The sequence below is a fragment of the Salvelinus alpinus genome, chromosome 2 (genome assembly GCF_045679555.1).
Source record: "Salvelinus alpinus chromosome 2, SLU_Salpinus.1, whole genome shotgun sequence".
Lineage (NCBI taxonomy): Eukaryota > Metazoa > Chordata > Actinopteri > Salmoniformes > Salmonidae > Salvelinus > Salvelinus alpinus.
This window is the reverse complement of record NC_092087.1, coordinates 67042970-67059657: the sequence shown is the minus strand read 5'-3', so window position 1 is coordinate 67059657 and position 16688 is coordinate 67042970. Positions and strand designations below refer to the sequence as shown.

The 16688-nt window shown below is 43.8% G+C and overlaps 1 protein-coding gene and 1 pseudogene across 2 annotated transcripts; both read right to left on the bottom strand.

Annotated features, from left to right (window-relative positions):
* Positions 1 to 1717: 1717 nt before the first annotated feature.
* On the bottom strand, positions 1718 to 9165 carry LOC139541192 (prokineticin receptor 2-like; annotated as a pseudogene).
* LOC139567394 (U2 small nuclear ribonucleoprotein B''-like) lies at positions 8950 to 16502 on the bottom strand. Of its 2 annotated transcripts, none has more exons than XM_071388771.1 (7): positions 16369 to 16502; positions 16008 to 16094; positions 15653 to 15825; positions 15276 to 15410; positions 12532 to 12570; positions 9873 to 9961; positions 8950 to 9333 (listed from the first exon to the last, which is right to left on the bottom strand). In XM_071388771.1, the coding sequence occupies exons 1-7, from the start codon at positions 16439 to 16441 to the stop codon at positions 9174 to 9176; spliced, it is 756 nt and encodes a 251-aa protein (XP_071244872.1). In that variant the 5' UTR covers positions 16442 to 16502; the 3' UTR covers positions 8950 to 9173. The 2 variants fall into 2 exon arrangements, with proteins under 2 accessions (XP_071244872.1, XP_071244874.1); XM_071388773.1 differs by having other exon boundaries at positions 16257 to 16380.
* Between the last annotated feature and the right edge of the window lie 186 nt (positions 16503 to 16688).

Sequence of the window (16688 nt, the reverse complement as noted above, 5' to 3'; positions counted from 1 at the left end):
CTAAAATATGCTTTTGATTCAAGGTAGCAGTCAGAACTCAAAGTAGCCTGAGGATTTTCAACGCCAATATGAACCTGGTGGTTTCAATTTTTATTTCACGCTCTACTTGAACAGATTATAATTAGTGCATTTCTTTCAGCCATTTACTTGACATTACAGATGAAAACTGAGGAACTTTAATTGATAGCGAAAGAAGCAGTGACGATGTCACCAAAAAATCCTCATGTTTTTGAAGCTGATCTGGGACCAGCACCAAATTGCAGCGGTTATTTCCCCCCAATCTCACTCCTCCTGTCACATGCCAGGCTTTACAGTGTGACTCCTCTGATGGCCATTGTCAAATAAAATGTTATTTGTTACATGCAAAGAATACAATGTGAAATGCTTACTTGGGATTGTGCCAATTTGGTAGCTGGCTTGGTAAACTAATACTTTAATTATGGGATTATGTTCTTCGTTAATGGTGCACCACTACACTGTATTCTCCACTTGGTCTCATGATTACCTGCCATAAGAGCACTGTCGTGTAGGTGCTGGTGGGGAATGGCATGTTAGAAAATGTCAAAGTAAAGTAATGTGTCTGGATTTGTGAATGGAATGTTATTCAATCATGTGTTTTGAGAGTATGTATGGTTAAAATAAAGTGTCAAACAAGAAAGCACGTCTTAATTAATTGATTTAACCTAACTCTTAATTGTCTAGCTAGCCCCACGCCACAATTCTATTTTAGATTCTTCGATTCAATAAATCTGCTAATTTCTCTTGGATTATGAATTTTTTAAAGAAGAATTGAGAGCACCCTTGTTATTATTTAAAAACTATGTTGAATATTTCATATACACATGTGTATTAGAAATCACTATAAACTGATCAATTACTTATTGTAAGACATAGAGACTTGAAATAACCACCTAAATTAACCTGTTTAGTAACCTCCAGGATTTCATCAAATCAAGCCTCTTGAATAGAAAAATCCTTTCAAAGTCTAATGCCCTCCTCGTGAGGGATTCCACATTGTGAAGAAATTCTAATTCCATTCAACTTTCACGTTTTTTCAAAATGGCCTCCATGGTAGCAGTGACAATGTGAGGCGTTGTACTAGTATGAACTAAGTTATCAACATGGCAGGACAATGAATCAAATTCACATCAAAATCGCAATATTGAGATGTGCAATGTCCGTATCGCAGAAACATGCAATATTTTGAAACGCCACTCAGCTGCGTGTAACGTCCGTTTTTATAGTTTACTCCGTCATCTCTCTCTTGCGGCTGCTTCCCACATACAAAGCCCCGCCGCCTGTCACTCGAGCAGCGCAGTTCTTCCTCCTCGCTGTTAGATTCACTCTAAGGTTGCATGCTGTTCTGTTAGGTCAAATGCAGTTAACACATTGTTCCCAACAAGAACAATGCTGCTTTCCACTTTGCTTCTAAATGTAAACTGTATTTATATAATTCACCCAAGTGTTTTGATCTACTGTATATCGCAATATTTGGTCAGAAAAATCGCTATTCGATTTTTTTGCCTTCATCGTTCAGCCCTACTCTGTGTCAACAGTCTGGACCTCTTGTCCAATGCCAAACCGTTCCCTTGACTCAATCTTATATCTCACCCTTTTGGATCTTAAAGAATGGGAAAAGTGTGCAACATGCCAGAATACACTTGGCCTACTGGTGGTTCTACCTTTCGATAGTATCGATCGTCTCAGGATCAGGCCTCTATCTCAGGCGTGTGCACTCTACATCCTCTGTCGTGCGTAAAGACGAGGTGTGCTCATCCGCCGTCGTTCCGCTGCACATTTGACAGACTTCCAGAGCAGCCCGATCACTGTCCGCATGCACTTTGCGTTGTCGCGGACGCTCACGAAACACAGCGTGTTGATGACCCCGTTGCTCATGGCAGTGCACGCGATAATGTAGAAGGCCTCCAGGGAGTTTCTGTCCCTGGAGATCAGTGTGGGGTGGAAGTCCCGCACCAGTGTGAAGCCATAGTATGGCGCCCAGCAAAGCACGTAGGCAGCCAGCACCAGAATCAGCACCACCACCGTCCTCCTCGCCTGTGCAGCCACTTCCGGATCTGCTCTGTCTGGAAGCCAGGCACGCTCTTGAACCACAGCTCCCGCAAGATCCTGGCGTAGCACAGGGCCTTGACAGCCATGGGCCCGGCGAACTCCAGGGCGAAGATGAAGTAGGAGTGGTAGTAGAGCTGGTGATCCCACGGGCCAGATCTGGGCGCAGACGGTCTTGTGGCTCTGACTGGAGATGTGCGGGTATGTGGTCTCAGAAGCAAAGTACGCAGAGGGGATGGAGATGACGATGGGTACGATCCACACGCCCAGGATCAGGCCGTCTGGTACTTCATGCGAGGCTTCATAGGGTGGACGATGGCCATGTACCTGGGAACACAAGGAAAAGACAGACAATGCAAAGAAACCAGTTGGAAGGTTAGAGTTATGAGCGTCAAGGTGTTTTATGTCAAGCTTTATACCCGGGTCAAGCTTTTATACTCTTGCTTATATCATAGACAGTAATGGTTTGAGAATATTCCAAGATTTGAAATGCGTATACACATTACCAGGCAACTCCTTTTTCTATATTTACAACTTGAGTCAGCCTATGGAGTTCTTTGGGAAACCCAACTACCGAACCATCCAATGAGGGAATTTATAAATAAATTATCTGGGCTCCCGAAAGGACTCATGTCTATAATATATATATATATATATATATATATATTAAATTGGACTGACAAGCAACCCTAGTTGCTAGGGGGGATGGAGACATGTTGGATGGTTGGGGGAATGGGGTGGGAGTTGACTTTTTGGCTCTGTGGTATGATCATGGTGATCAATGCTTTGTATTTGCGTACTTAAAAAAAGAAAGTATTCTTTTTAAGTGGTAGCCATGGGTGGATGCGAGCTAACTATGAAATTATACAAATGTGTGTATTGTGCCCCCCCCCCCCACACACACACACACACACACACACACACACACACACAAGAAAATGACCAAATTAATAAAGATTTAGCACCCCCCAAAAAAAGTGTTTGACAAGAATTGATGATGATGCTATCAAAAACATGTTATATTCCAGTAATTTTGGAACACTTCTGCCGTTATTAATGCATGATAATTATGATTGAGGTATTCAGCTTACTCACTAGTTCATAAATGGTCTTTGTGAAAAACATCTGAGCTATAAATGAACATTTTTAGGCTACCATCTAGATAGATAGGCTACTGCATAGGCGATTAGCTCTCCCTTCACCCAAAGCTAGCCTACATTTGTAACTCTACCCAATTACATATTGTATCAACTATAGAAAGTTATAATAATAATAATAAATTACATTTGTTGAGCGATTTTCCTTTACAGACGTAAATCACAAAGCTCTTTACATTGAGAGTAACCATTAAAATCAAAAAGCTTTAATATAGGGCTAAATACACCAGAAATGAAAAGATAGCTAGCGGTCTAGTACTATACAAAATACAGAAAATAATAAGGGAGGTGACAAGGACAAAACAATATAACTTGAAAATAATGTACAAGACCAACAACAGATAGCACAACATAGATCACATTAAGCGAAAGCCATGAAGAAGTGTTTCTTGAGTTCAGACTTAAAGGCAGTGGTGGTCTGGGGCCTGTAGGGGTGGGGAGACACTGTTTTTAGGCGTGTCTTTGAGTGAACGTGAAGACTAATTGGGGCTGAGGAGTTCACTGAGGTATTGGGGACCAGAAGCATTAAAGGATTTGAAGACTAACAGGAGGATTTTGAAGTTGATTCTGAATTGGATGGGTAGCCAGTGGAGAGAGGCTAGAATGGGGGTGATGTGGGCAGATCTCCGGGTTCCTGTGAAGACCTTGGCAGCTCTGTTCTGCACAAGCTGCAGCCTGTGGATGCTGTTTTTTGGGGAGACTACCAAAGAAGGCATTTCAGTAATTGAGTCGGGAGAGTTAGTATGAACTTTAGCAAGCCAGTAATATTTGTCACAGCTCTAGCAAATGACATTTGTATCAATTCTACTCTTCGAACTTTTGAAGAAAATATCTACCTGAGGCTACCGTTTAGAATTTGGAGACAAACTGAAATTACATTCACACTCAAATTTGAATACAGATTATTGTAGGAAGTAACTCCAGAAATAGTTTGGTATTTGGTAGCCTAACTCTGCACACTGCCAACAGGAATGAAATATCAATATGACCGGGCAGGGCCAGCAGCAGTGTAGGAGGATATATGCAAATAACATAGGACTAGTAATTGTTCTATTATAATCAGATTGCCTTGTGACATAATGCTGCAGGCCAAACACTCTCATCTAAACAGGCTGAAATTCCAGCCTTTTTTTCTTCTTCAAATAGCTTAGACAGAAAGGGCATTATGATCATTTTCAGAATTTCAGAGTGTTATTTCGACCTCAGAGTGTGGAAATATAATTTAACAATATACACAGCTCTGGAAAAAATTGAGAACACTGCAAAATTATAATTTTCTCTGGTTTTACTATTTATAGGTAAGTGTTTGGGTAAAATGAACATTTATGTTTTATTCTATATACTACTGACATTTCTCCCAAATTCCAAATAAAAATATTGTCATTTAGAGCATTTGTTTGCAGAAAATAACTGGTCAAAAGAACAAAAATATATGCAGTGTTGTCAGAACTCAAATAATGCAAAGAAAATAAGTTCATATTCATTTTTAAACAACACAATACTAATGTTTTAACTTAGGAAGAGTTCAGATATCAATATTTGGAGGAATAACCCTGATTTTCAATCACAGCTTTTATGTGTCTTGGCATGCTCTCCACCAGTCTTTCACACTGATGTTGGGTGACTTTATGCCACTCCTGGCGCATAAATTCAAACAGCTCGGCTTTGTTTGATGGTTGTGACCATCCATCTTCCTCTTGATCACATTCCAGAGGTTTTCAATGGGGTTCAGGTCTGGAGATTGGGCTGGCCATGACAGGGTCTTGATTTGGTGGTCCTCCATCCACACTTTGATTGACCTGGCTGTGTGGCACAGAGCATTGTCCTGCTGGAAAAAACAATCCTCAGAGTTGGGGAACATTGTCAGAACAGAAGGAAGCAAGTTTTCTTCCAGGACAACCTTGTACGTGGCTTGATTCATGCGTCCTTCACAAAGACAAATCTGCCCGATTCCAGCCTTGCTGAAACACCCCCAGATCATCACCGATACTCCACCAAATTTCACAGTGGGTGCGAGACACTGTGGCTTGTAGGCCTCCCCAGGTCTCGCCCACGACAACAGTCCCCGGATCCACAACCTCCTTTATCAGAATATATAGATGTTATAGGTATAGAGGGTTAGATAATATACACTGAGTTTACAAAACATTAGGAACTCTTTACTCTTCCATGATATAGACTGACCAGGTGAAAGCTATAATCCCTTATTCATTTCAATCCACTTCAATCAGTGTAGATGAAGGGGAGGATTTTTAAGCCTTGAGACATGAATTGTGTATGTGTGCCATTCAGATTGTGAATGGGAAAGTACACCGGCACACCGGTTTGAGTGTGTCAAGAACTGCAACACTGCTGGGTTTTTAACGCTCACCAGTTTCTCACGTGTATCAAGAATGGTCCACCACCCATAGGTATTCCAGCCAACTGTGGGAAGCATTGGAGTCAACATGGACACCTTGTAGAGTCTATGCCCTTGAGGGCAAAAGGGTGTGCAACTCAATATTAGTTGGTGTTCCTAATGTTTCGTACACTCAGTGTAGGTATGTGTGGGAGGAAATCCAGAGTCCCTTAGTGGGGGAGTGTGTGTGTGGGACCCAAACCATCGGTCAGTGTGACTGCACCCTATCTTGACCTGCACTTTGAGCCAACAACTGAGTGTGTATGTTTGTGTGGTACCTGCCTGGTAAAATATCCTGACAGTAAAACATTGGGACACGTGTAGAGGACTAGCTTTGGGGAAATGGCTCTCTTTGATGCCAGTCAGTGCTAATATAGAGCAGAATATACACTGCTCAAAAAAATAAAGGGAACACTTAAACAACACAATGTAACTCCAAGTCAATCACACTTCTGTGAAATCAAACTGTCCACTTAGGAAGCAACACTGATTGACAATACATTTCACATGCTGTTGTGCAAATGGAATAGACAACAGGTGGAAATTATAGGCAATTAGCAAGACACCCCCAATAAAGGAGTGGTTCTGCAGGTGGTGACCACAGACCACTTCTCAGTTCCTATGCTTCCTGGCTGATGTTTTGGTCACTTTTGAATGCTGGCGGTGCTTTCACTCTAGTGGTAGCATGAGACGGAGTCTACAACCCACACAAGTGGCTCAGGTAGTGCAGCTCATCCAGGATGGCACATCAATGCGAGCTGTGGCAAGAAGGTTTGCTGTGTCTGTCAGCGTAGTGTCCAGAGCATGGAGGTGCTACCAGGAGACAGGCCAGTACATCAGGAGACGTGGAGGAGGCCGTAGGAGGGCAACAACCCAGCAGCAGGACCGCTACCTCCGCCTTTGTGCAAGGAGGAGCAGTAGGAGCACTGCCAGAGCCCTGCAAAATGACCTCCAGCAGGCCACAAATGTGCATGTGTCTGCTCAAACGGTCAGAAACAGACTCCATGAGGGTGGTATGAGGGCCCGACGTCCACAGGTGGGGGTTGTGCTTACAGCCCAACACCGTGCAGGACGTTTGGCATTTGCCAGAGAACACCAAGATTGGCAAATTCGCCACTGGCGCCCTGTGCTCTTCACAGATGAAAGCAGGTTCACACTGAGCACATGTGACAGACGTGACAGAGTCTGGAGACGCCGTGGGGAACGTTCTGCTGCCTGCGACATCCTCCAGCATGACCGGTTTGGCGGTGGGTCAGTCATGGTGTGGGGTGGCATTTCTTTGGGGGGCCGCACAGCCCTCCATGTGCACGCCAGAGGTAGCCTGACTGCCATTAGGTACCGAGATGAGATCCTCAGACCCCTTGTGAGACCATATGCTGGTGCGGTTGGCCCTGGGTTCCTCCTAATGCAAGACAATGCTAGACCTCATGTGGCTGGAGTGAGTCAGCAGTTCCTGCAAGAGGAAGGCATTGATGCTATGGACTGGCCCGCCCGTTCCCCAGACCTGAATCCAATTGAGCACATCTGGGACATCATGTGGCATGATGTTGCACCACAGACTGTCCAGGAGTTGGCGGATGCTTTAGTCCAGGTCTGGGAGGAGATCCCTCAGGAGACCATCCACCACCTCATCAGGAGCATGCCCAGGCGTTGTAGGGAGGTCATACAGGCACGTGGAGGCCACACACACTACTGAGCCTCATTTTGACTTGTTTTAAGGACATTACATCAAAGTTGGATCAGCCTGTAGTGTGGTTTTCCACTTTAATTTTGAGTGTGACTCCAAATCCAGACCTCCATGGGTTGATAAATTTGATTTCCATTGATCATTTTTGTGTGATTTTGTTGTCAGCACATTCAACTATGTAAAGAAAAAAGTATTTAATAAGAATATTTCATTCATTCAGATCTAGGATGTGTTATTTTAGTGTTCCCTTTATTTTTTTGAGCAGTGTAGTACTACAGCTCAAGCAGACCAGTTAGAAGTGGAGCAGATCAATATCCAGACACACGTCCTAAATGGCACACTATTACCCAAAAGTGCACTACTTTTGACTGGAGCCCTATGGGAATAGGGTGCCATTTGGGACATATAGTATCTTATCTTAAACCAGTTGGACCATTTACCAGAGATCCCCCCCCCCACCCAATGGAAAATGTGTCCTATCTTCACGAGACACTTTATCACAGCATGCGGTTATCAAAAGCAGTGAACATCTGGACTCGTCGTGACACCATCACATTTTATAAATCTTTGGGAGATAAATCTGTTTCTCATTTCACCCTTCTCTCTCTCCAATGCTCCAGGGAACATATACAACTTGATGACAAAGGTATAATTGTTCATTTGGAAATTGCTGAACCCATTGACTGCACAAGCTTTCATCAGACATCTGATCAATACGTTGTGTTCTGACTATATATTCGTAGACACTATTATTGATGTGCTTGTCAGTTGAGATGCTGAAGTATTACGAAGGCAGGCAGACAGTGCTAGATTAGATTGAACAGTCAATGAATGGTAGTGAATTTACTATTGTTGGGAATGCTGACCCAAGAGCTTTGTATTAACCTCCATTTCAAATTTAGGAAGTCAATCCAGACACTTTTAAGTATGGTTTTGGGCTAATGACTGCAGGAGAGCCCAGATGCTGAACCCAACAACAGAACTGGCAAGAGGGGTTTCTGAAGTTTATATTGAGCTGTAATAACTGTATTCAGGTCAATCTGACCATAAGTCATATAGCCGATGCTGGCACTAAGACCGCACTCAATGAGCTGCATACGGCCATAAGAAAACACCCATCCAGGGGCAGCGCTCCTAGTGGCCCTGGGACTTTAATGCAGGGAAACTTAAATCCGTTTTACCTCATTTCTACCAGCATGTGAAATGTGCAACCAGAGGGGGGGGGGGGGGGGAATGTGACCACCTTTACTCCATACACAGAGACGCGTACAAAGCTCTCCCTCCATTTGGCAAATCTGACCATAATTTTTACGTGACTGGGATGGAAACTATAACAATTTGCCCACTTGATCACAGGACCAATGATTAGCATCCCCAATGTGAATTTGCAAAGAAAACAATTTCACATTCATGTTTTCAGAGAGTAAGGATGTCATGACACTACATTTTTACATGTTATTGGGCTTGAATCTACAATCACCAACAGGATGAATATGTATGAACTTTCCAATTTGTAAGTCGCTCTGGATAAGAGCGTCTGCTAAATGACTTAAATGTAAATGTAAAATGTCCTTTTGGGGCCTTCAGGACCAGGGCTATACATTAGGAACATGTCAGAGGAAGCATCTGAGGCGCCACAGTTACACAAAAGTCCTTTATTACTGTGTCATATAAAATAGAGACGATGTTTAGAGGATTCTCTTCACACTACACCTCACAGTGACTGCACAGAAATCAGTCCAAAAAAACTAGGAAAACTCCTGGGAGATTCCACAGTCAAGGCATAAAAACGAAGGGGGAAAAATCAGGGGGTCCAACCCAGAGTCCAATATGTGTCCCCTGTCCAGTGACGTCATCGTGGGAACTACTTCTTGGCATAAGTGATCTTCATGGCGCATTGGGCCGTAATCCGGAAGCCCTGCAGTGCATCTTTGGCCACTCCCGCCTGGCCCTCGCTCTCAAACTCTACAAAGGAGATGTCGTGTTTGCCAGGGACGAGTCGCACCTCTTTGAAACCAGGGAATCTATGAGGGAAAAAATGAAATCATGGGTGCATTGAGAGAAAAGAAATGTTCAGAAATCAGAAATTTAATGAATAGAGCTGACGTGACCTCCCTTTTCTACATGGCAGACAAACAGGTTTGTTCTACACAATGCATTTCTATCTGAACGTTCTATAGTTTCGGACCCTCTTGAACAGAGCCCCAGTTGCCATGCTGCAAAATATAATATATCAAAAGGCTTCACCACCTGGCAATGGTGAAGTCTGAAATGTGAATGATATAGAGCAGAGGTTCTTAAACGTTTTCAGCTCGAGACCCAAATGAGAAATTGACCGTCCTCCTGTGACCCAAATCGCCCTCCATTATATCTCACAACCCACCGCTCTCACATGCCCAGGGCTCCTACCCATAGTTTAAGAAACACTGATATAAAGCTACTACTGTATATTTCACAAGTTAATGAGCCAGACTCAATAACAATTGCTGCCCAAGTTGAATGAATGCAAATCGGGCATCTAGGCTAGTTTACTCATTTGACAACAAGATCATTCAATACTCACTGATTGAACAGCATGGAGAGCATCATTTCATTAGTTTCCTCTGGCAGGTTATTAAGGAATAAAATGTAGTTGGGTGGATTGTCTGGAACCTAAAAAGACAAAAGAAATCAGTCTAATTGTCACATAAAACATTTTTTTTACAGCTTAGTCAATAAGCAGACCAGACTATCTGTAGCACTCCAACCGTTAATCCAAACAGGGCGCATCAAACAGTAAAATGTTCCTAAAATAGTGAGAGGAGAGATCTTTGCAAGAATACAAGGCATTGCAACATTGCGCTTATTAAAAGAGAGAGTCCATCAGCACTAGTGATTTAGTCAGTCACTCACAAGGGACATTTGCCGAGTAAACACAACCCCATATACATCTCAATGGAGTTGAGTTGTGATGAGTGTCGGCGGAGTGTACCCCCTATTACAGTCGGTATCGGTCGATACTCTAAATGCGAACCTTGTACCCGTGTTTCTCCTGTGTAACTATGTTCTATTCTTTGGATGCTGCAATCCGCCGTTTTTTTGGAAAACAGCATTATTTTACACCACCTCCGCCAAGGGGGCTGTTGTTTGTTAACGGAGAAGGAGCAGCCACATCATTGCACGGCTGATATTTTTTTGGGGGGGGGCAGGAGATGCAAAGAGTGCAATTTCTTATCAGAAACTATGGACTCCAACTCCCACTGACAACTCTATAACAATCAGGACAAGCACAGGTACACTGTTAGCATCAAATCATTTCTAGAAGCAACGCACAGTAGTGCATGTTTGAAGTCACCAACTTCATATTCTATTGGAAAACAGTGGATTACACAGAGCAATTTGACAGATGTCACAAAATGCTTTTTTTTATTTTTATCGTAAACTACAGATGGCAGCACCCAAAAAAAAGAACACAGGTGCAAGGTACAAATATTGACTGATACCGACTTGTAGTCGTAGGTACACTCGCAACGCCACTGAGATGTACAGTGGGGAGAACAAGTATTTGATACACTGACAATTTTGCAGGTTTTCCTACTTACAAAGCATGTAGAGGTCTGTAATTTTTATCATAGGTACACTTCAACTGTGAGAGAAGGAATCTAAAACAAAAATCCAGAAAATCACATTGTATGATTTTTAATTAATTAATTTGCATTTTATTGCATGACATAAGTATTTGATACATCAGAAAAGCAGAACTGAATATTTGGTACAGAAACCTTAGTTTGCAATTACAGAGATCATACGTTTCCTGTAGTTCTTGACCAGGTTTGCACACACTGCAGCAGAGATTTTGGCCCACTCCTCCATACAGACCTTCTCCAGATCCTTCAGGTTTCGGGGCTGTCGCTGGGCAATACGGACTTTCGGCTCCCTCCAAAGATTTTCTATTGGGTTCAGGTCTGGAGACTGGCTAGGCCACTCCAGGACCTTGAGATGCTTCTTACGGAGCCACTCCTTAGTTGCCCTGGCTGTGTGTTTCGGGTCGTTGTCATGCTGGAAGACCCAGCCACGACCCATCTTCAATGCTCTTACTGAGGGAAGGAGGTTGTTGGTCAAGATCTCGCGATACATGGCCCCATCCATCCTCCCTTCAATACGGTGCAGTCGTCCTGTCCCCTTTGCAGAAAAGCATCCCCAAAGAATGATGTTTCCACCTCCATGCTTCACGGTTGGGATGGTGTTCTTGGGGTTGTACTCATCCTTCTATTCCTCCAAACACGGCGAGTGGAGTTTAGAGCAAAAAGCTCTATTTTTGTCTCATCAGACCACATGACCTTCTCCCATTCCTCCTCTGGATCATCCAGATGGTCATTGGCAAACTTCAGACGGGCCTGGACATGCGCTGGCTTGAGCAGGGGGACCTTGCGTGCGCTGCAGGATTTTAATCCATGACGGCGTAGTGTGTTACTAATGGTTTTCTTTGAGACTGTGGTCCCAGCTCTCTTCAGGTCATTGACCAGGTCCTGCCGTGTAGTTCTGGGCTCATCCCTCACATTCCTCATGATCATTGATGCCCCACGAGGTGAGATCTTGCATGGAGCCCCAGACCGAGGGTGATTGACCGTCATCTTGAACTTCTTCCATTTTCTAATAATTGTGCCAACAGTTGTTGCCTTCTCACCAAGCTGCTTGGCTATTGTCCTGTAGCCCATCCCAGCCTTGTACAGGTCTACAATTTATCCCTGATGTCCTTACACAGCTCTCTGGTCTTGGCCATTGTGGAGAGGTTGGAGTCTGTTTGATTGAGTGTGTGGACAGGTGTCTTTTATACAGGTAACGAGTTCAAACAGGTGCAGTTAATACAGGTAATGAGTGGAGAACAGGAGGGCTTCTTAAAGAAAAACTAACAGGTCTGTGAGAGCCGGAATTCTTACTGGTTGGTAGGTGATCAAATACTTATGTCATGCAATAAAATGCAAATTAATTACTTAAAAATCATACAATGTGATTTTCTGGATTTTTGTTTTAGATTCCGTCTCTCACAGTTGAAGTGTACCTATGATAAAAATGACAGACCTCTACATGCTTTGTAAGTAGGAAAACCTGCAAAATCGGCAGTGTATCAAATACTTGTTCTCCCCACTGTATATGAAGCGGAGTTTACTCAGCAAAAGGGAAATGAACAAGTTCACTTAACATTCTAGGTTATTATACTTGATAGGGCTAGAAAGGCTTACCTGCATGGTTGTTGGAGCGTTGTTTGTGCTGGCTGATCCCTGTTAAGATAAAAGATAAACAACAACAAAAAATATGAAAATCGCGTTGGAGTAAAATGACTGACTACATTCAAAAGCGTACAGGATGGCATATAGGCTCTGGTCAAAAAGACTAACTATAATATATAGTATAGGGAATTGGATGCCATCTAGGAAGCATTCATATATAGCCTATGTGCCGATGCTGGCACTAAGACCGCACTCAATGAGCTGTATACGGCTACAAGCAAACAGGAAAACGCTCATCCAGAGGCGGCGCTCCTAGTGGCCCCGGGACTTTAATGCAGGGAAACTTAAATCCATTTTAACTGATTTCTACCAGCATGTTAAATGTGCAACCAGGGGAATAAACAACAAACTAGACCACCTTTACTCCACACACAGAGATGCGTACAAAGCTCTCACTCGCACTCCATTTGGCAAATTTGACCATAATTCTATCCTGATTCCTGCTTACAAGCAAAAACTCATACAAAAAGACCCATTGACTCTGTCTATAATAAAGTGGTCAGATGAAGCAGATGCTAAGCTACAGGACTGTTTTGCTAGCACAGACTGGAATATGTTCCGAGATTCTTCCGATGGCATTGAGGAGTACACCACATCAGTCACTGGCTTTATCAATAAGTGCATTGATGACGTCATCCCCACAGTGACTGTAGCGTATACCCCAACAAGAAGCCATGGATTACAGGCAACAGCCGCACTGAGATAAAGAGTAGAGCTGCTGCTTTCAAGGAGCGGGACTCTAACCCGGACGCATATAAGAAATCCCACTATGCCCTCCGGCGAACCATCAAATAGGCAAAGTGTCAACACAGGACTAAGATTGGATCATACTACACCGGCTCTGACGCTCGTCGGATGTGGCAGGGCTTGCAAACTATTACAGACTACAAAGGGAAGCAAAGCCGAGAGGTGCCCAGTGATACGAGCCTACCAGACGAGCTAAACGACTTCTATGCTCGCTTCGAGGCAAGCAACACTGAAACATGCATGAGAGCATCAGCTGTTCCGGACAACTGTGTGATCACGCACTCCGTAGCCGATGTGAGTAAGACCTTAAAACAGGTCAACATTCACAAGGCCGTAGGGCCAGATGGATTACCAGGACGTGTACTCTGAGCATGCACTGACCAACTGGTGTCTTCCCTGACATTTAACCTGTCCCTGACTGAGTTTGTAATACCAGCATGTTTCAAGTAGACCACCATAGTCCCTGTGCCCAAGAACACTAAGGTAACCTGTCTAAATGACTATTGACCGTAGCACTCACGTCTGTAACCATGAAGTCCTTTGAAAGGCTGGTCATGGCTCACATCAACACCATTATCCCACAAACCCTATAACCACTCCAATTTGCATACCACCCCAGCAGATCCACATGATGCAATCTCTATTGCACTCCACACTGCCATTTCCCACCAGGACAAAGGGAACACCTATGTGAGAATGCTATTCATTGACTACAGCTCAGCGTTCAACACCACAGTGCCCTCAAAAGCTCATCACTAAGCTAAGGACCCTGGGACTAAACACTTCCCTCTGCAACTGGATCCTGGACTTCATGACGGGCCGCCCCCGGGTGGTAAGGGTTGGTAACAACACATCCGCCACACTGATCCTCAACACTGGGGTCCCCCAAGGGGTGCGTGCTCAGTCCCCTCCTGTACTCCCTGTTCACCCATGCGTGCATGGCCAGGCTCGACTCCAACAGTGACAACAGTGGTAGGCCTGATCACCAACAACGATGAGACAGCCTATAGGGAGAAGGTTAGAGACCTGGCCGTGTGGTGCCAGGATAATAACCTCTCCTTCAACGTGATCAAGACAAAGTAGATGATTGTGTACTACAGGAAAAGGAGGACGAGCACACCCCCATTCTCATTGACAGGGCTGTAATGAAGCAGGTCGAGAGCTTCAAGTTCCTTGGTGTTCACATCAACAAACTATCATGGTCCAAACACACCAAGACAGTCGTAAAGAGGGCACGACAAAGCCTAAGGAGACTAAAAAGACTTGGCATGGGTCCTCAGATCCTCAAAAGGTTCTACAGCTGCACCATCGAGAGCATCCTGACTGGTTGCATCAGGGCCTGGTATGGCAACTGCTCGGCCTCCGACCGCAGGGCACTACAGAGGGTAGTGCGTACGGCCCAGTATATCACTGGGGACACGCTGCCATCCAGGACCTCTATACCAGACGGTCAGAGGAAGGCCTTTTTAAAATTGTCAAAGACTGCAGCCACCCTAGTCATAGACTGTTCGCCCTGCTACCGCACGGGAAGCGGTACCGGGACGCCAAGTCTAGGTCCAAAAGGCTTCTTAACAGCTTCTACCCCCAAGCCATAAGACTCTTGAACAGCTAATCAAATGGCTACCCTGACTATTTGCATTGCCCCCCTCCCCCTTTTACACTGCTGCTACTCTCTGTTTATTACCTCTACGTTACCTCAATTACCTCAACTAACCAGTGCCCTCGCACATTGACTCTGTACCGGTACCCCCTGTATATAGCCTTGCCACTGTTATTTTACTGATGCTCTTTAATTATTTGTTACTTTTATTTTTGACTTAACACTTATTTTTCTTAAAACTCATTGCTGGTTAAGGGCTTGTAAGTAAGCATTTCACTGTAAGTTCTACACCTGTTGTATTTGGCGCATGTGACAAATAACATTTGAAAATTTGATATACTAGTCTCACCAGTGCTGGTTTCTTGGCCACATTGGCCACTTGATCTTGAGCCTTCTTCTTCCTATCCTTCTTCTTGTCCTTGTCCCCAAATGTGCCTCTGATTTTGGAGATCACCTCAGAGTCTGTCTTAGCATACTGAATGCGCTGAAAACAAGAGACAAGTACAATCAGATGTATGCCAAGCACAGACCTGGGTCGTATTCACTAGAAACCAAATGGTAGAAAACAGACCGAAAAGCGGAGGAAGTGTCTGAAACTCACGTTTTCATTGCAAAATGTTTTGCTGCTACGGTGCAAAACGTTTTGCTCGTATACGGTAATGAATACCACCCTGTACTACTGCCATGTGTGAAAATGACATACACAACTACTAAGTAATAACTTACCATGGGCTTATTGTAGAAAGGAAATCCTTGAAGTTGACGCAGTGCATTCGTAGCTGATGCAAGCTCTTTGAACACCACAAAAGCCTGCCCTCTCATCTTCATGGTTTTCATGGCAACAATGTCCATGACTTGCCCAAACTGAGAGAACAGGGCATAGAGTGACCGCTTCAGTTCTAGAAGGCAACAACAACAAATGTTACTTCACTGTTGTTACTTATAGACTCATCGACAAAGACAAATACATCTATGTAAACTTACTACAGCTCCAGTACAGAGGATAAATTGCTATCTAGCTCTGAAGGAACGCTGTAGCTAGCTACATGATCTTGGAACAAAGATGCACTGTGATTCTTACCATCCTTCTTGATCTTATCATTTACATTATTGATGTAAATGGTGTGGTTTGGTCGAATATCCATGATTAACAACTGTCCCCTTTCACCTGGAACAACAACAAAACAAAAACATCGCAAACATTAGCTGGGTACTTTAGCTTGCTAGCTAGCTGTAGCTACTACTGGCTAGTTAGTACAGTAAATGAAACGGTGAGGCACGCTAACCGTGCCTTAGCTAGCTAGTTAACATTTCTAATAAGCTTCATCACCTCGAACTGATAGCTGGTGCTACTGACCAGACACATGTACAGATTAAACAGATCAACATTTATATGTCTGCAAACAAAACTGATTGCAGATAAACTGACTGTTTGAGCTCACCTCTCTCTACACACTTTCCAGAAAACACAGGAAGTAAATGTGCGCGCTGGTTCCTGGTTCTTCTTCGGTTCATCAAGAGTTCTCTACCGCCATCGTCTGTACAGGAGTGTAACTATTTTCCCCACGAATGTATTTTGTCCTCTCGGAGAACTCGTATCAGCTTTGTGATTTACTAGCTGATGACACTTTGTGAGTTGAGTTTGATTATTTTTCTGTGACGGTAATGATAGCAGGCTAATATAAAGTGCACGCTCAAGTCTCAGGAGGGAGCACAAGTAGCTAGCGCTCTTCTTTTGAAGGTAACATTGGCTCTGTGTGCA